At 47.4% G+C, this 19,253-nt stretch overlaps 4 protein-coding genes across 4 annotated transcripts in view; 3 read left to right on the top strand and 1 right to left on the bottom strand.

Moving 5' to 3' along the window:
* The first annotated feature begins 2 nt into the window (after positions 1-2).
* LOC142884316 (uncharacterized) lies at positions 3-2,815 on the top strand. Its single transcript, XM_076019828.1, has 4 exons — positions 3-439; positions 804-919; positions 1,007-1,281; positions 1,551-2,815. Exons 1-4 carry the CDS (start codon positions 181-183, stop codon positions 2,278-2,280), a joined length of 1,380 nt encoding a protein of 459 aa, XP_075875943.1. The 5' UTR covers positions 3-180; the 3' UTR covers positions 2,281-2,815.
* Positions 2,816-3,562: 747 nt separating this feature from the next.
* LOC142885602 (uncharacterized) lies at positions 3,563-9,764 on the top strand. Its single transcript, XM_076022230.1, has 3 exons — positions 3,563-4,965; positions 7,796-7,856; positions 8,202-9,764. Exons 1-3 carry the CDS (start codon positions 4,546-4,548, stop codon positions 8,990-8,992), a joined length of 1,272 nt encoding a protein of 423 aa, XP_075878345.1. The 5' UTR covers positions 3,563-4,545; the 3' UTR covers positions 8,993-9,764.
* Positions 9,765-10,036: 272 nt separating this feature from the next.
* tmem71 (transmembrane protein 71) lies at positions 10,037-19,116 on the bottom strand. Its single transcript, XM_076022231.1, has 10 exons — positions 18,904-19,116; positions 17,050-17,115; positions 16,698-16,749; positions 16,175-16,393; positions 13,910-14,181; positions 13,571-13,765; positions 13,368-13,449; positions 13,112-13,173; positions 12,229-12,281; positions 10,037-12,146 (listed from the first exon to the last, which is right to left on the bottom strand). Exons 2-10 carry the CDS (start codon positions 17,078-17,080, stop codon positions 12,123-12,125), a joined length of 990 nt encoding a protein of 329 aa, XP_075878346.1. The 5' UTR covers positions 17,081-17,115; positions 18,904-19,116; the 3' UTR covers positions 10,037-12,122.
* slc39a6 (solute carrier family 39 member 6) overlaps positions 15,800-19,253 on the top strand; it is a 37,942-nt gene continuing 34,488 nt past the window's right edge. The window contains exon 1 of the mRNA XM_076022227.1: positions 15,800-15,803. The gene's annotated coding sequence lies outside the window, so the exon portion shown is untranslated. The remainder of the gene's footprint in view (positions 15,804-19,253) is intronic.

Genomic DNA, 19,253 nt, shown 5'->3' with positions numbered 1-19,253 from the left:
CCCGCGCCGTTCCCGAAAACAACACCGACTCGCCGCAGCATCCGCCCGCCGGACGGTCTCCCCCAGACGGCCGCCCAGAGTCCGGAAGAGGGCACCGGGCGTCGCCGTCGCTTTCACTTTCTCCTCCCCGATGAGAGTGTGATCCGAGCCTCCGTGCGCCGACTGTTCCGTCCGCTCAGCATGACGACGTACAGCGCGTTCCACTCCCAGCTCACGTCCATCATGGAGGCGCTGACCAGAGCCGCGGTGACGGAGATCTGCGAGCTGATGGACGACAGCTACGCCGTGCTGCAGCTCGAGCTGAGCCGCAGCCACCAGGAGAACGAGGCGCTCCGGCGGAAGCTGGAGCTCATCGAGAGCATCATCGTCCGGGGACCGCGAGGCGACGCCGCTGCGTGGGAGGCTGCCGGCGGCGGTCTGGTGGACGTCACCACCACCGGTGGGTGTCCGAACCATCCGTACAGTGTGTGTGTGTGTGTGTGTGTGTGTGTGTGTGTGTGTGTGTGTGTGTGTGTGTGTGTGTGTGTGTGTGTGTGTGGACTTTCATTGGTGGAGAGACACAAAAACACATTTGAAAAACTCAAAACACTTGGTGTTGGTGTGCCCCGTGGTTAGCGCTATCGCCACATAGCAAGAAGGTTGTGGGTTCGACTCCGGGCCTGTGTCTGTGTGGGTGCTCTCCGGGTTCTCCGGGTTCTCCGGCTTCCTCCCACAGTCTGGGCTCCAGCAGAGACCCCACTTAACAAGGTCACCAGGTCCCTCATCCTCTGAGGCCATATATTCTGTCATTTTATTCCACACAGATCGCACCCCAATACCTGGCGCGGGCCTCAAACTGTCCAAAGCAAACTTCCGTCGTGGCGGTGGTCAGGTGCTGATGGTGGAGTCGCCAGCGGCGCTGATGACCGCCAGCAACGAGGTGAGGGGAAGCGAGGCAGGCAGGTGAGAAACACGAGCCGGCTGCAGCTGAGTTTGCTCGTGTTTATGGGTTTGTTTTTCCTCCCAGGATTCTCTGACCGCTGCTACCGACGAGCCAGCCAGTCCAGAGGTGGTCCTGATGGAGGAAGGCACTGCCAAAGAGGAGCCGGATGCTGATGATGCTGCAGACCACCTGCTTCGTCACGAGGACGGTGAGGCGCTGCTTGAAATCCAGCCTCACACTTTGGAAGGGCTGGCAGAATTGTTTTTTTTTTTGTTTTTGCTGGATTTTGGTTTGGCCCAGCTGCCAACGTGGAAGGGGGAGGAGTTTGGGAGCCATAACACAACCAGCCACAAGCAGCAGTTCGGTGGTTAGTGCCGCTGCCTCACAGCAAGAAGGTCGTGGGTTCGATTCCGGTTCTGGGGCCTTTCTGTGTGGAGTTTGCATGTTCTCCCTGTGTCTGCGTGGGTTCTCTCCGGGTTCTCCAGCTTCCTCCCACACTCCAAAAATATGCATGTGAGGTCAATTGGAAACTCTAAATTGACCGTATCTGTGTGAGAGAGGAGATAGATGAATAGATGGCGACTTGTCCATGGTGTCACGCTGCCTTTGCTCTATGACAGCTGCGAAGCGGTACTGAAAATGGATGGATGACAAACTGTTTGCCTCCAGAAGGTGGCGATGGCGAGGAGGGACCTTCCGGCGTGACCGCCTCCACTTTGACGAGCGACACCAACCCGTGGGAGCAGAACAGCACGGGCTCGTCGGAGCGGGGCGGCTCCGAGGGCGACCCCGCGGTCGCTCGCACCAGGAGGCCGTTCCTCATCGGGACGGCGGCAGGAAGTCCCGCCTCCCTGCCGGGGACCTCAGAGCAGAAGAGGGGCGTGTCCCTGATCAGCTCCGTCCCCTTCGACGCAGATCTGGACCTGTGCTCCTCGTGGACCAGCGCAGGCCTGTCCAGCATGGTATCCGTCTCCCAGCGGCTCCTGGACAAGGGGCCTGACCACAGCCCCGCGGCGCCCCCTGTGGGCCTGTCTGCATCCAGACTGGACCCGTCAGACCTGAACCGCTACTGCAGGGACAGGCGCTTCGTGTGCAGCTACTGCGGGAAGTGCTTCCCGTCGTGCCGCAGCCTGGAGACGCACGTGCGCGTGCACACGGGCGAGCGGCCGTACAGCTGCGCTCAGTGCGGGAAGCGCTTCACGCAGTCGGGACACCTGAAGACGCATCAGAGCGTCCACACGGGCGAGCGGCCGTTTGCCTGCGAGCGCTGCGGGAAAAGGTTCGCTGGGAAGCAGAACCTGAGGATCCACCAGCAGAAACACCACTCGCCACAGGAGACCGCCGTGGGGAGCTTGTGAGGCTGCCCAGCGGGGCCACCTGGAGAGAGATGGAGAAGAAGATCGTGGACCTGCTGGTGGTGTCCCCCTGGTGGTCATTTCTGTTGTAGCTTTTAGACTCCCTCTTCTCAGTGGATGGGGAGGTGGATTTTATCATCATCATCATCATCATCATCATCAACTCCTCCAGTTGCTCATCAAGCCACGACCACCTTTACTGGTCCACTGTTACAGTGATACTTTTTTCTTTTTTTTTAAAAAAAAAAAGGGGGGTGGAGACAACTTGATGGACATCTAAAACTTCTTCATGAGTAGAAGGAAGTGACCAGTGTGGCTCCACCCTCCCGACCTCGACTGCTCAGGCTGGACGGACTGACATGGTTTTGATTTTAAAACGCTCTTCCTGCCAATGTCACCACAGACGCTATATTACATACACTAACACCCCTGCAATACTGTAACCTTTCAGTGTCTTGGCAAGTGATGCAGTGGGACTGTTACCATTGTTACCTGATTGTAAATGCTGAGTTTGGATTTTAATAAATAAAGAATTTAGAAAAAAATGCAGATTTTTTTTTCTTTTCGTTTTTTTGGGGGGTGTTGGATCGCCTTATTTTCTGGTGTCGTGCTGACGATCCGCGTGTTCGTTTAATGAAGAGTCTTAGGTGAAGAAAGCTAATTTTATCTTTAGTATGCAAATTAATTCAGAATACAAGTATACAGAGCTCTGGGTCGAGTTCAAGCTTAACATCAACAAGTGCTATCAGGTCCTGAAGTCTGACTGACTCTTTGTCCCTTGGTCAGTCTATTAGATAGAGAACATCCAGTTGTTCTTGCTGGCGCGCTCAGATTATGTCGTCCTCTGATTGGCTCTCTGGTCTCCGCACCGCAGTCTCATTGGATGTTCCCTTTGTTCCCGGATGCAGGCTGAGGTCCGAGGTTGAGATGCTTGGTAGAGAGATGCTGGATCCTCTCTCGGCCTGGTACCGCAGGTCACCTAAGGTCACTGTTTTACGATGGCCGCATTCCTGTGTCCTCTCTTAGGTATCATGTTACTCTGCACAAAGCTTACAAGGCATGTTATGCATACATTCCCCATCTTATGAATGGGTTAATTTACTGGATTAAACATTCATATCAATGATTATATGATTATGCATATTTATATCAGTGAGTATATGATTATGCTCAAGCATCTCGATTAAAACATAATGTTACCTTCAGGGGTCATCTTAGAAAAAATGTCTTCCGCGTCTCTAATGCAAAAGAAGAGAATGAAATACGCTTCTTTTGGATTAGAGACACGGAAGGGAATTTTTACAGAAAGCGGTCCCATTTTGAGATTAAAGTCGATATGTTGAGATGAAAGTTTAAATTTCATTAAAGACGAAAGGCTCTGCAGAAGCCTCGTGGTGTACTTCCATATTCGCCAGAGTAATTTCCTGTTTACTGTTAGTCCACTAGTGAACAACCTCAGTTACCTGCCAGTGTTCACAATCATCCAGTCTACTCGGTGGTAATGCTGCACTGTGTTTGTGTGCTAAAAGAGAAAGGATTACTTTGTTACTAAACCCAATTCTGACGTGCAATTTCACAAATTCTACACTACATCTTGGAGAGACAGCCATTATCAACATTTCTACTTTATTCTCGACATTTCGTGTTTATTCTCATTCTCGAAATTGCATTTTCACTTTAATCACTGACCAAATTTTTGTTGACTTTAATCCTAACATATCGACTTTAATCTCGAAAGGGGAAAGTAAAACAAAACTCTCCTTCCTGACTTTTCTTTATCTTCTTTTTGCCCTAATCCTTACATAGTTTACAGCCCTCACAGACTGCAGGAAAAAACATTCAAAATGGATTGAAACTCTAAAACACTCTTATAATAATCAACAGCGATGTATATTTTATGAATTTAGTTTTCAAATTGTAAACATTCCTGATGCGTAGACAGTTACTTCATTTTCTCAGTTTTTAATCGTTAGTTTACCATCAGAATTGCGTTATAAATGTGGATGTCTTGACTCGTTTGACTTTCTAAAGGCTACTTTAAGAAAGGAAAAAAAAAGTTTTATTACAGATAATGTTAACTTAGTATCAGTCCTAGGGTCGAGTTCCAGCATGCTCTTATTTTGAAACCGCCCAGTCTTCCGGAAGTGGGATGGGAAAATCACTAAAAGGCTCAGCCATCTCGTCCACCAGAAAAACTCATTCCGCGTTACCTGTGACTTCCAGCCAGCTCGAGCTGCCCCACGTCTTCGAGTCGTCTTCCCTGTGTCGATGCGGAGCAGCGGGATGTCGGCCCTCAGCAGCCAGGCCGTCCAGCAGCGCCTCGCTATCATCATGGACGCGCTGAGCCGGGCGGCGGTGGCCGAGATCTGCGAGCTGCTGAACGGAAGCTACGCGCGGCTGTGCACGGAGCTCGAACGCACGCAGCGGGAGAACGAGGACCTGAAGAAGAAGCTTCACGTCATCGAGACCATCGTGGTGCGCTGCGACGGCGGGGGAGGAGGAGGAGGAGGAGGAGGAGGAGGAGGAGGAGGGAACACGACTGAGCCGGAGGAGCTAGCCCCGGGTTTGGCCGCTGAGGGCAGGCAGAAGGAGCCGCGGCGGCGGGCCGAGGACGGCCGAGACGTCGCCGCTGCGCATCCCGGAGGAGCCGCGCAGGAGCTGGAGGTCACCGTGGTGCAGCAGGAGGAGGTAAACACCTGGAAGCCAGACGCGCCGCTGCTCTGATTGATGATCGATTTGTCGCTAATATTATTCATATCAACAAAGGTGATAGCAAGTAGATGTGAACTGGTCCGTCGCACCTGAGGGATGTTCAACAGTAGAGTTGTAGCAGTTTCAGTAGTAGCAGCACTAGTATAGACTGATAGTTACTATGAACGTACTTTCTACGGAGCCCTGCTGCTGACGTTTCACACCGTAGTGGAATTAGTTTCAAGTTGTATTTGGACGTTGGATATTCGACATCCGCGCACGACGCTGAAGTTGGCACCACATTCGCCGCGGTGCTTCTTAGGTTTCGATTCCACCTCAAAAGAAATGTCCGCAATTTGACCGTTAGATGGCTGTGCTTATCCCAACACTGTTCAACATTAAAATAATAATAATAATAATAATAATAATAATAATAATAATAATAATAATAACAATAACAATAATAATAATAATAATAATAATAATAATAATAATTCAGCAAATCATTGTCTATGTTGAGGTGGATTTTTGACTAAATTATTTTTGGCCTTTTGAGGGGACTCCAAAGTAGACAACTTTGTTATTGACATCACGGTATTTTTCAGTTTTACAGGTGGATTATTTCAAAAACTATACAGTAGAAATAGACATTCATTCATCCATTCATCTTCTATGCCCGCTTATTCCTATTCAGGGTCACGGGGGTCTGCTGGAGCCTCTCCCAGCTGTCTTAGGGCGAAGGCAGGGTGACACCCTGGACAAGTCGCCAGTTCATCACAGGGCCACATAGAAACAAACAACCATTCACACTCACATGCACACCTACGGACGATTTAGAATGTTCAATTGACCTCACATGCATGTTTTAGGACTGTGGGAGGAAGCCGGAGAACCCGGAGAGAACCCACGCAGACACAGGGAGAACATTCAAACTCCACACAGAAAGGTCCCAGGCCCGGAATCCAACCCACAACCTTCTTGCTGTGAGGCCGTAGCGCTAACCACTGCGCCAGAAATAGACATATGGGGTATCATTGTAAAGCCTGGGAGCTCTACTCTCACAATCAGTTGACATATTTCACGGGAAGTCATTTTTGGTCTTTTGGGGGGACTCCAAAGTTGACAACTTTGTTATTGACATTACAGTATTTTTCATTTTTTCAGGTGGATTATTTCAAAAACTATACAGTAGAAATTGACACGTGAGGTGTCATTGTAAAACCTGGGAGCTCTACTATCACAAGGCCAAAATGATTTCACGGGAAGTCCTTTTTGGCTTTTTGGGGGGGCTCCAAAGTTGACAACTTTGCCATTGACATGATATTTTTCATTTTGTCAGGTGGATTATTTCAAAAACTATACAGTAGAAATGGACATGTGAGGTGTCATTGTGAGAGTCCCTCCAAAAGGCCAAAAATGGTTTCCCGTGAAATATGTCAACTGATTGTGATAGTAGAGCTCCATGTCTATTTCTACTGGGATACTGGAATAAGCACAGCCGTCTCGCTGTCAAATTGCGGTGGGATCGAAACCTAAGAAGCACCGCGCGAATGTGGTGCCAACTTCAGCGTCGTCATTCGCGCTCCGGGAAGACCGCTTCTGTCCCACCAAGTGCGCCAGCCACTCATTTCAAGTGCACCCGTATTGCAGACTTTACAGTAAACACACGGAGACAGGAGACGGCTACAGCGTGTTCTGTCTCCCTGTTTCAAAATAAAAGTGGGATATTTAATCAGAATCTGAATACTTAGTTAATCCAGAGGTAGGTTTTATGCAGAAATTTTAAAACAGATACAGTATTTGTAGGAAAAAGAGAGAGAGACTTCTAAATACGGTGGCACAGTGGTTAGCGCTGCCGCCTCACAGCAAGAAGGTCGTGGGTTCGATTCCAGGGCCCGGACCTGAGACCTTTCTGTGTGGAGTTTGCATGTTCTCCCTGTGTCTGTGTGGGTTCTCTCCGGGTTCTCTGGCTTCCTCCCACAGTCCAAAAACATGCATGTGAGGTCAATTGAACATTCTAAATTGTCCGTAGGTGTGCATGTGAGTGTGAATGGTTGTCTGTTTCTATGTGGCCCTGCGATGAACTGGCGACTTGTCCAGGGTGTCACCCTGCCTTCACCCTAAAACAGCTGGGAGAGGCTCCAGCAGACCCCCGTGACCCTGACCTTGGGACTAAGCGGGTATGCAAAATGAATGAATGAATGAATGAAAATGTGGGAGAAACAGGTGTGCCTCATGTAGCCAGTGGAGTACTATGATTCTGAATTCTAAACAATTCTGATGCACTATCATCTTGTGCTTTATTTTGTGAGTATTTCAGGTAATGTCTAGTAAGAAGATTCCTCTCTCCTAAGTTACAAGGTAATACTTAATGTACAGACTGTATTCAGGCTTCCATAAAGTGCACCTTCAAGCGCCATCATTCCCCACTGATTAGAAAGGATTTATTTCCTTCGTCTTTATTTTATCTCATAATTACGAGATCCTGATCTCATAATTACAAGATAAGGTGAATATATATTTATATTTTTTATCCATTTATTTTTTATTGTTATGTCTGTGAAGGTTCTCAGTCGTCCAGGTCTTCTTAAAGTAGAAGGGTTAAGTTGAGACAACTGGACTTGAAGACATTTCGCCTCTCATCCGAAAGGCACCTTCAGCTCTTAGTTCATTGTTATCTTTTATCATCTCTACTTTTAACATTTATTAAACATGGGGAATGGGCCAGTTATTCCCCTCCTGCTGGCCAGATATCCCACTAACCCGCTGACAGTCGATTCTTGAGGCCAGTGCCCAGTTGATTGATGGCTGCCACTTTGTCCCGCAGCTTCCTGAGGTGGTGCTGATCAAGGACGAAGACTCCGACAGCGACGACGCCAGCCAGCAAGGTGAGCCGCCGATTCTTTTCAACAGAAATGTCCAGAGCATCGTAGTGGCCCTCTGATGGTTGGTTTCTATGGTTGTCTATAAGCTCCAAAAGTATCCCTGACATCCTTTTAGCCCAGGCATGACATATTTATGGCCTCTAGCATATTTTTGTGAAAGACTAAAAGACCCTGGCTGAAAAATCTGCAAAAGAAAGAACCAAGTTTCAGGTCACAGTTGTCAGCTTGTCAGCCGTTTTAGAGGCCTTTATTTCTTTCCTATTGAGCTTTATGGGAAAATATCGATATCCACTTCTTCTAACAAATCCATGGTTTAACCACAACTGTCCGTCTTTTCTCTCGTTCCAGATGCGTCAACTCCCAGCAGTCACAGTGCCAAGAGACTCTGGACAGGAAGTGAGACGGGCGGCAGGAAGTCGCCCCCAAAAGCGCCCAGAGTGGCGGCTGGAAGGCAGAAGAGGGGCGGGGTGTCCGTCTTCAGTCTGGAGTCTCCACCACGCGAGTTGGGACGCCCCGAGCGGGCGGAGAACGCCGTCTCGGCTGGTTCCCAGGGGAAGCAGGAAGCGGAGGGGCAGGACGTCGCCACACAGTCGGGCTTCTTTGGTAGCGCCGCTGCCGCAGAGCCGCCGTCTCCCTCAAACAGAGCGGGACTGGATTTAAAAGCGATGTGGACTAACCTGCCCAAAGATCCCATGAGCGTCTCCCACCTCCACCAGGACGACGACAGACACCCGGACGACGACGCGTTCGGGATCAAACTGGTCAGCGTGTCGGGCTCGGCCTCCGCTGAGTACGAGGCGGCTGAAGCGGCGAGCTACGCCCCCTACAGGGAGCAGCGGGCGGCTCAGCCGGCCGCGGGCAAGCGCGGCAAGCGCGGCAAGCGCTTCGTGTGCTGCGTCTGCAGCAAGACGTACGCCACGGCGCAGAACCTGGACGTGCACATGCGAATCCACACGGGCGTGCGGCCGTTCGGCTGCGAGCACTGCGGCAAGACGTTCCTGCAGTCGGCGCACCTCAAGTCGCACCTGAGCATCCACACCGGGAAGCGGCAGCACGTCTGCCTCATCTGCTCGCGCAGCTTCGTCGTCAAGTACAGCCTCAAGCTGCACATGAAGAAGTGTCACGTGTCTCCCTGCTAGACACCGGCGCAGGCTCAGCTTCAGCTTCAGCAGGAGGACAGGAAAGATGTGTGAAGCGACCGGGGTGGAATGAGTTTGTGGAGTTTGCATGTTCTCCTCTGGGTCTGCGTGGGTTCTCTGCGGGTTCTCCAGCGGCCTCTAAAAACATGCATGTGAGGCGAATTGGGAACTCTGCATTGACCGTAGGTGTGTGTGTGTGTGTGTGTCTGTGTGTGTCAGTGTGAATGGTTGTTTGTCTCTGGTTGTCCCTGTGATGTCCAAGCTCCAACAGGATAGGCTCCAACAGACCCCCGTGAGCCTGAGGAGGAAGCGGCTATTGAGAAATGGATGGATGTGTGTGCGCAGCCGCAGCGCCTGGCTATGACCGTCTTCATATGGGGAGCAGAGCTTTCAGCCGCTCTGCTCCCCGGCTCCAGAAACATGGACTCACTTCCCCTCTTCAAATCCTCCCTTAAAACCCACATGTTCAGGACTGCCTTTTCTCTCTTAATTTTATTTGTTTGGCAAATTTTGATATCTTTGATTTTACTTGTTTGCATTTTTAACCCTTTTTTAGAGCCTGTGTGTTTTTATGATTATTATTCATGATGTCTGTACAGTGTCCTTGAGTGCCAGAAAGGCGCCTTCAAATAAAATGTATTATTATATGAGAATATTTTAACGCCTTCAAGTCTAAGTGGTTATTTTTTCATTTTTCATTTTTTTTTCACGTTTATTGTAAATTGTAAAAAAAAAATGATAATTACATTGAAATAAATCAGTGTGAGAACTGCTGCTGCTGCTGCCTGCCTGCATTGTTTTCTCCCAGTGAGATTATGTGGTGGAGTTAGTGCAGCTGGCCGTCACCAGGGGGCAGAGTGACATCGCCGAGTTCCCGTCAAAGGCTTCATTGTTCAGGTATCAGTGACGGCGCTCCACCCACTGGTGCCCCGGTGCTGAGTCAAACCAACGCCATGAATAAACAGCAGAAAACATCACACAGGTTTGTGGGGATGAAGATCCAGGAAGTCACCAGCGTGAACAGAAGACAACAACATGGCCGGAAACTTTTAGAGACTTTAATAAGGTGAAACCCAGATAGCTATGAATCTGGACATGTGATAAGTGCCGTACTGAGAAGTGCATCACATCTGTGCAGCCAATAAAATATCAGAACAGCTGTCTGTAGCTGCGAATCAAACTCAAGCTACCAGAAACATCAAAGTGACTTAAACAAAACTCGCATTTTTCCTATATTAACAGAAAAAGTCATTTAAAGCTGCGTTAACACCTGTCACCACCAGGGGGCAGAATAAAATATAGTAGAAATGTGACATTCAGAGTTATAAACAAGGCGTAGGGTTTTTTATTCCCCCTTTGGCTTTAATAAAAATTAGTTGGCCTTTTTCTTATGTTCACATCCAGACATGACCACTGTCTGTCGTCGTGGAAACTCGGCCACCAGCCGGAAAAATAATTCTTTCATTTCTGTGTGGTAGATCCAATGAACTCACTCACACAGAACGCCCACACTGTGTCACAACCTGGCAGTCAGAAAAAGTCGCCAGGCCTCTGCTTTTGGTCCCCACCAGCGGAATTCAGCGAATTCAGTGTCTGCCTCTGTAAATCTGAGCAGTGCAGCTTTAAATGCCAGTGAAAACCCTCCACCAGGAAGACCACCGCTTCGACCACCAGCCCATATATTATATAGCGTCTCAGTGAAAATGAAACAAAAAGGAAAGACAAATATTTGGCCGGAGTCCTGATGGAGGTAGCGAGCATAGCTTAGCATGGCTGATTAGCTCGGCTGCTGCGTTCACTTGTGTGAACGCAGCAGCCGCTTGAGGAGTTTTAAGGTCCCTTCTTAGACAGCAATAGAATCAATAGAACTACGTTCACAATTATTCCTACATTTCACTTCATTATTGCTATATTATTCATATCTGAGCATTTATAAGCATCTTATTAATCGTTACTCCTGATTATCGGAAACTCATATTGGAGCAATTCAAACCAAACTTGCTCACAGATCAGTAATTATTCTAATAATACAGTCAACAATAATAAAAGACAGTCATTACTGTCTCATTCCCTCATACATCAATTAATCTTTTTCATAATAACATATGCTTAATCACAATTAATATTTGTGAATATGTTCATTTATTTTAAATTATTTAAAATAATTTGAAAATATTTTATTTAATGTTCTCTGTCAAATTTGTTTTTGCTGTGTTATGCAAATGAGGTTATTCCTGTGACAGGAGGATAATGATTTAAAATATAAAGAGATTTTCAATTCAACATTAACCGCATTAAACATATATAGTAATAACAAGTTAAAATATACTTAAAACTGTTATATAATTATATAAACAATATAACTTATAAAACAGATTTTTGAACAGTGATGAAGAACCAAACAGCAGAACATCAAAACCCTTCTTGTAAAGAAAAATGGACGGAAATTAAAGAAACAAAAGAAAATGAATAGATAAACATATCATAATATATTTGATTTAAAATGATTGTATCACTTGAATTGAAAAAAAAAAAAAAAAAAATAGTTGTGACCCACAAAACAATTCAATTGAAATAACATTTTGTCATATTTTATGACACATGATATTGAGTTACCGTGATTTAACTTGAAAGCATTTTCATCTATTAATTCAAAAACCATTTAGCAGGTTTGTGTTTTTGCTGGTTTAAATCTTCAGTAAGTTTCCTCTCAGTCTGAGAAATAATTGCAGAGGCACCTCACAGCTGCAGTCACCAGGGGGAACTGAAAGTCTTTGCCTCTTTTGTTCATAACCCTTTAAACCTTTCAAAATAAAACTAGTGCTTTGCGACACAATGCAATAATTTAGTTGCTTCTGCATTTGATTTGAGTTTTGATTAATTCTGAGAAAGCAAAACTCCACCTCTTTCTTTAGTACCTGATGAAACTCATTTTGAAGGCTTTGTGGTTCCGCTGTTTTGGAGCTGAAGTACAACAGGAAGTCGTGATCGACACCATGTGACTCACAGCTGGATGAAAAGTTTTCCTTTTCAAGTCTCTGGGAGCAAACTTCTCCAAAAGCCTCTCTGATCTGAAGCACCGCCACCAGCTGGAGTGAAAGATTCCCACGGGTCTGCGGCCTTGGCGCTGCTACTCGTTCCTGGATGTGATATCCTGAGGAGCAGAGAGAAGGCGGTGGCGGTGGTCAGCTCGCTTCTTTACTGAGAACGGACCAGACAGCAAATTTCTGACTCACCTCAGTCTTGGCCGCTCGCCAGCCGGCCATCGAGCGAGAAAGTTTGGCCGTCACTGAAAGAAGAGCAGCGTTGTCACACCGAGTCAGACAACATGTTGATGATACGACACTGTGGCGAGCGTTTAACAAGGAACGGGCGATTTTCTTGATGCATCGTATGCAGGAGGTGGGAGGAGTCTATTATTGGACAGTGGATTCATCTCTCTCTGCGTAGGGTTACGTATAGAAAGTAGTCCCTCCGAGTCACTGCTTAGTCTGAAATTCCTCTATAGCAGGGGTGTCAAACTCAAATATACAGTGGGGTCAAAATGTAAAAGTTAGACAAAGTCGCGGGCCAGCATTGATATTTCATTGAAAATCTTCCTCCAGATAGAAAAGTGAACCTTTTTATATGGACCCAAACAAGTTTTGCTTCAACCTGAATGTGGAACGAGCAAAGCTTCATACTGTACAATAAATAACTTCATATTGCGCACATGCAAAATCAAATTTCAAATTTGAAAAAAAAAAATAATTAAAAAAGTAAAAATGTAAATAAAAATGATATGCCTGTTTTTATTGTAGCCTTCTGAATTTAATTTCAACAGTAACCCGTTTCCACAGGCTGATAAAAAATTTAGAAATAAAATAACAATAAACCAATTAAGGCATAATAATATCCTTTAATGGAGGTCCTGTCCTGACTGACGTGCCAAAATACAGAGCAGAGCATTCTGGGATGTGTAGTATTAGTGGTACATGTGCTGTATAATACCGCCGGGCCAGCTCTAGTAGTGATTTGGTATTGCTCCCCCCAAAATTTGGGCTGCGGGCCAGAGTTTGACACCTGTGTTTGACGGCTTGTCCCTTTAATTCCATACAATATCACAATGCGGATACTTACACAGGTACGATATAACCATCACAAACGCTGTGGATGCAACAGCCGTCGTCCACGTGTGACACCTGCAGAGAGCAGAAAAAGAAGAAAAAAAAAACATGTCGAGCCGCATTTCCACTAATGGCCACAAGGTGTTCTGTGAAATCCACAAGTTCAAATTTCAGCACTTGGGCCAGAATGTGTTTATGCAGCTTGAGGCAGGAATGCTGCTCTTATCCCATCAGGTTTAACATTGTGATGACTGAAAAAGGGTCATTACCATGACAGCAGAGCAGTGAGGACGAAGGTGACGAGGAGGAGGAGGAGGAGGAGGAGGAGGACCAGAGCCTTCACTGTCGCACCTGAAATACAAATCCACACAAATGCATCAGGAAGACAATCGCGTCCTGCTGCAAAACGAGACGTTGCCACTGGGTGGCACTAGACCTGCCGATCAGCCCGACGGGCTCGACTGCGACTCACCTGGGCGCTCAGGTGGCGCCTGGCAGCTGCAGCCGCCGCTGTAGAAGGCTGGGAGAGGCGGGACTTCAGAGAGGCCGCCCACTGACTGCGTGAAGGGCTCCTCTGATTGACACGTTTCAGAACAAATCTCCTCCTGCATCAGCACCTCGGGAGGCGGGGCCACTTTATCAGAAGGGTGCGGGATCTCAGTGTGGTCTGAAAGAGACAGAGAGAAAAAAATACCACACACATTAAATCTAAGGAGGAAAGTAAAAGAAGTGGCCTGCTCTTTTCCCCTGGTGGCTGGCTGGCTCCACTGACACTCCAAATCAACTTGTGTGAAGTGATCCTGTCACTGACCGAAGGTGAAGTCACGGGTCTCCTCCACCTCGGTGGTTTTGATGGGCGACCAGGACGTTTCCTCCAGCAGCGGCGCTCTCTTGCTGCTACGTGGCTCCCAGTTCAGGTCCAGGTCCAGGTCCAGGTGCCGGTCTTCGTCTCGGTCCCGGTTGTGTCCTGTCCCAAACATGCCCCTGAAGACCTTCTGGTCCAGCCAGGACTGGCAGCTGTCTGTCACGTCACTCAGCAGGCTAGCCAGAGTGCCGCGAGGTCGCCGCCGCCGCCGGAAAACCCTGGAGAACAAAAAGGAAAAAAAGTCATGCTATGCTGATGCTATTTCTGGTTGTAATGGACTGTTAGCTTCCCTCATGCTAGTTCCCCTCCTGCAACTCTTCCTCCTGCTAGTTCCTCTCCTGTATAGCACGTTGAGCCTCAGGTTTAAGACAAACGTTCAATATTAGGCTGTCTGACTTTAGATTATAGATCAGGCATGGGCAAACTATGGCCCGGGGGCCATATGCGGCCCATTAAGCTTTTTAATCCACTGAAGTTGAAGAAATTATATTAATAGTAAGTAAGTCAGAAAATAGAGAAACAAATGATAACATTTCAATAAAGAGTTTAATACTGGGGGGCTTCAAAGACACCGATTTTTGCTTTGGGTCATTTTCAATTGACATTAATGTTTTCTAAATATCATGATAATAACATGATATATTTTTTCCTCCAATGAGGTGGGTCACCAAAACATCTGCTCCTTCGCCGGCTCCCTCTGTCACATTTTAAAACCCATTGTGGTTACACCAGTCAAAAAGTCAGCCCACCCCTGTTATAGATTATTAGATATATATATATATATATTGTTTAGATATTAGTTCCTGCTGCAACCGGATGCAACCAGCTGTGGTATTGAGCAGGGGTGGGAATTGCTAGGTAAATTCAAAGAGTTACGGTTCAATTAATCGCGATTAATCAAGAATACATATATATGTGTGTGTGTGTGTGTGTGTGTGTGTGTGTGTGTACATATATATATGTATAGAGGAATGTATATATATATATATATATATATATATATATATATATATATATATATATATATATATATACATATATATAGATATATATATATATATACATATATATGTATATATATGTATATATATGTATATATATACATTCCTCTCACTGTTTGACTAATAAACCAAGTGCTTTCTAATTATCCATATTGAATCAGACACTTACTGTTATCTTTTAGAGAGAATAAAAATGTAATTGTCAACTGGAAGGTACTTAAGACATCGAAAACATTAAACATCAAGCAGCTTTCTTCTTCAACATGCTGTAAAGTGCAGGGCAGACTTTATCTCTAAAATTATCTCAAGTTGGGAAGACGTATCTTGGCTCCAAAGCATGCTGTTGCATGAGTATGGAAATAAATCATTGGCAATTAAAGTCCCAATGGACTTTGTAATTGGCCTCGCCCTTTGTGGCTGTATTGGCAGCTTGGTTATCGTGTTCTTGGTGGTTGTCTGGTTTGGAGCAACTGGAGGATATTCCGTTTTTTTTTCACGAACTCCAGGGGCCAGCGGGGGATTTGGTTCCTCATGTTCGTTGTGTACCCATAATGTTTGTTTGTAGCGTGACCCAGCATACAAACAGTGTGACTTCTGTCGAGTTTCTAATTCCCCTCAACCTCGTAAAACCCCAAATGCTGCCATACGCTGGCTTCAAATCCCAAAGGAGCCGGTCTTTAATGTCGTGCGTGTCGGTGTCTCGTCTCATGAGTTTGTTTTGATGCTTTTGATGCTGCAGCGCAGTCGCAGATGAGTTCCGGCCTAATTAAAAAAATAGATTTGTGAATCAATTCATAAATGGCAATGTCCTAATCGTGACTAATCTAGGAAGCGATTGTGTTTCCCACCCCGTAGTATTGAATACACTGAGCTCCATCAGCTCCACTTGGTTCCATTACACTGCAGAGGACGCACACTCACAAACACGCACTCTATAGCTGCTGTTGTTACAGGACAACAGACCTGTTGCTGGTTTGAGTTGTAAGAGCACCAAGTTCACTGAGCAGCAGTGACAATGACATCACCTCCTCCTGAGAGGTTTTAACGGCCGGCCTCGGCTGCTGAGAATGACCTCATGTGTCGTGAATGTCTCAGTGTGTTTGAGGTGTTTGAAGTGGACTGCTGCCATTTGCTGACGCTGGTTCGAGGGGAAAACTTCCTCCGTGCTTCATGAGTTTCAGCGAGTTCGCCATCTTGCCGCTGCTCTCACCTGACCAGGTTCTCCTTGTAGGACACGCTGGTTGTGCAGGGACTCAGCGAAACGTTGCCGTCCTCATCCCAGGAGAAGCTGTCCTCGGTGACGCTGTAGTATCCGTTGGTGAGGAGGCGGGCCGAGCGGCGGCAGGAGCAGGGGCCGCCCCCTCCGGCGCCGCTCGCAGGCGAGTAGCAGACGTAGGAGGAGTCGGGGGAGAGCAGCGACGTGTCCAGACTACAGGGAGACAAGTGCGGGAGGTTAGCGCGCCAAATGCTACCACGCTGCAACACCGAAGGTCCTGTGCCCAGCTGGAGGCAGCATATTTAGCCCTTTGTTTGCAGCCTCCTGCTACAGCAAGTGCTCCGTCAGAACCTCCACTAAAAAAAAATAACATGGTCGCAGAACGCTGAGGCAATACCTGGCTGGGGGTGTGGCCAGTAAGCACCCTTTGTGACATCACAAAGGGACAACGTCTGGGATTGTACGTTTTAGCAGTAAGTAGGTACGGAAGTAGGTGAAGAAACTGATTGGCTCTCACCTCTGACATGACTGAGTGGCCCGCCGCCGGCGCCGCCGCCTGATTGGTGAACCTGGAGACCAGAAGGACAAGCTTAGAGAGGACACGCACACATGCACGCACACACACACACTCCTGAGTGGAGTCTATTTAAAGCGGGAACATTCCTCTGCCACTTTCACTCGGTGACATCAGAGTTTTTCCACCACAGCGTCAGAAAACCCTCCCCTGCCACCGCTGTCCTGCTAAATTTGCTCCCGTTTGATTCGCTTGAGGGCAGATCAATCTGGCAAACTGCCCCCAGGTCAGCAGCTCCCACCGCGACGCCTCTCGGGTCGGGTGGAAGTGGACGTGTGATTGGACGGTGACTTACTTGTGACGGCTCCAGAGAAGAAGAGTGCCATGTTGGTCTTCAAGGCTGCCGTCTCGGACCTGCGACCTGTTGGAGACAGCAGGGACAGCAGGTCAGGAGGGGAACCCACAACAGCCCCTGTTTGTTGGAGACGAACATCTCGGGTCAATCTCCACCACAGCAGAGCTCCAGGGATTATCTTAACGCAGCCAATGTAACGTAATCCACAGCGGGTCTGTGAAGGTTCTCAGTCATCCAGGTAATCTTAAAGTAGAACCCTTCTACTTTAATCCACAGCAGGGTATTTATAGAGTCACTACTACGGTGTTTTTAACTGACTCGGCCCAGGGGGCGGGGTCACCAATAAGCCAGAGCACTGACATGAAGTGAAAATAAAATGGCTTGCAGGCAAAACGGTGGTGCAGTGGTTGGCGCTGCCACCTCACAGCAAGAAAGTCGTGGGTTCAATTCCCGGCCTGGGGCCTTTCTGTGTGGAGTTTGCATGTTCTCCCTGTGTCTGCGTGGGTTCTCTCCGGGTTCTCCGGCTTCCTCCCACAGTCCGAAATCACGCATGTGAGGTGAACTGGCGACTAGTGCAGGGTGTCACCCTGCCTTCGCCCTATGACAGCTGGGATAGGGCCTGCGACCCTGTGTGCAGGAAAAAGCTAGTATTGAAAATTGCTTGCGTGGCCCCTTGAGTCCAGTCTACATGGGGCGGTCGTCTACCAGACAGGTGAGATTTCACAGAGACTTTGAAAGACAGCCAGGTCCTTTTTAAATCATCCTGGGATCTGCTGAAGCTCAGAGATACCACACTGAGAAGTGGAGACCACATGGAACCAGGTTGCCTTCTCCAACCACCATCTGTTTTTCTGTTCAAAGTCTGGACGGGTTAGAGAGCAGTGCCGAAGAACATTCTGTCCCCTAATGGACCCTCGCAACAGTGGCAACAGTTATAAGGCTGAGAACAAAGAGGCCGTGAGAGCTGAGACACACAGCAGAGACTTCCTGTCTCCCTTCCAGTGCAGCAGGAAAGAGACGAGGAAAGAACAACAAACATGTGCGTCTTCACAGAATCTCATTTAATCAACTGACAATGAATCAATGGTTTCTTAATGCATTCTGTTTTCTTTGTGGAATTTAAATTCTGCTGATCGAGGCCAATTTGCTCCTCCACACTGTAAGGCTCAGATTGGACGGATCCATTTCTTCCCCCTTCCAACATCTAGCACGGTGGTCGCTACCCAGTCCACCCAGCATGCCTTGCGGCAGCCCCCTCTGCTGCTGCTGGTGTTGTGATGTTGGAGGAAAACGCGTCGCAGGAAGCAACCAAGATGAAGGGGTGCTGCGGCCTCAGCAGTGCCCTCTAGCGATCGCATCGAGAACACACCTTCAAACGAGACGTTCTGATTGACTTTCTGTTAATTAGCAGCCGGAAATTGACGAACAGTTTCTTTATTTCCAGTCCTGGATGTGACCAAAACACCCAGTCACTGTTACTGTCAGCAGCTCAGACATTTTAACACTTGAAAGACAACATCTGGTAGATTTAATGAATACTCAGCTAAGTCATCAGGTCGGTCAAACCAGATTCTTCTTGAAATATTTCCAGAGTGAACTTAACTCCATTAATGGTGACCGAGAATCACTGTGATTTAGTTTAATAACGTTAAGAACGGGAGAAATGCAACTTCAGGTTAGAGGAGAACTGTTTTCAGTTATTTATTTATTTTACCGTTTAGCGTTATATTCTCTCTACAGAATTCGTCCTTAAAGGAACAACGCAATTTTATAAAAGAAACTAAACGCTACTAGAAACTAGAACTAGAACTAGAACACAACAACTCCGGACAAAGAAAAAATAACGGCTCTTACCGCGTTGCCCCGCGCTGAAGAACACTCTTCTTCTCTACTTCCGGTGCACGAAACTTCTTCTAGTCGTTTAGTGGCCTTCCGTCACCTTTCTCCTGTTTTGCGTCCTAACTTTAATTATTGGAAACGTTTCTGCGCAAATCCGAAGCTTTGCGAAGCTTGGCAGCTGACGGCGAGCCTCGCCCACACACCGGAAACAGCGGCTACTGTCGCCGAGACAACAACACTGTGTGAGCAAGGTCCGTTCGGCTTTCAAAGTAGTAGCACACCGAAAGCCGCGAGAGTGTCTTCAAAATAAAGTACACACGTGTTTCGCTTGTAGGGACCGTCGACTACCGAGTGTTGGTTTTCAG

This window comes from Nelusetta ayraudi, unplaced genomic scaffold, assembly GCF_046127955.1.
Source record: "Nelusetta ayraudi isolate G7.1 ecotype Tasmania unplaced genomic scaffold, CSIRO-AGI_Nayr_v1 ptg000011l, whole genome shotgun sequence".
NCBI lineage: Eukaryota > Metazoa > Chordata > Actinopteri > Tetraodontiformes > Monacanthidae > Nelusetta > Nelusetta ayraudi.
The sequence above is the reverse complement of the archived record's forward strand: the minus strand, read 5'-3'. Positions and strand labels throughout refer to the sequence as shown.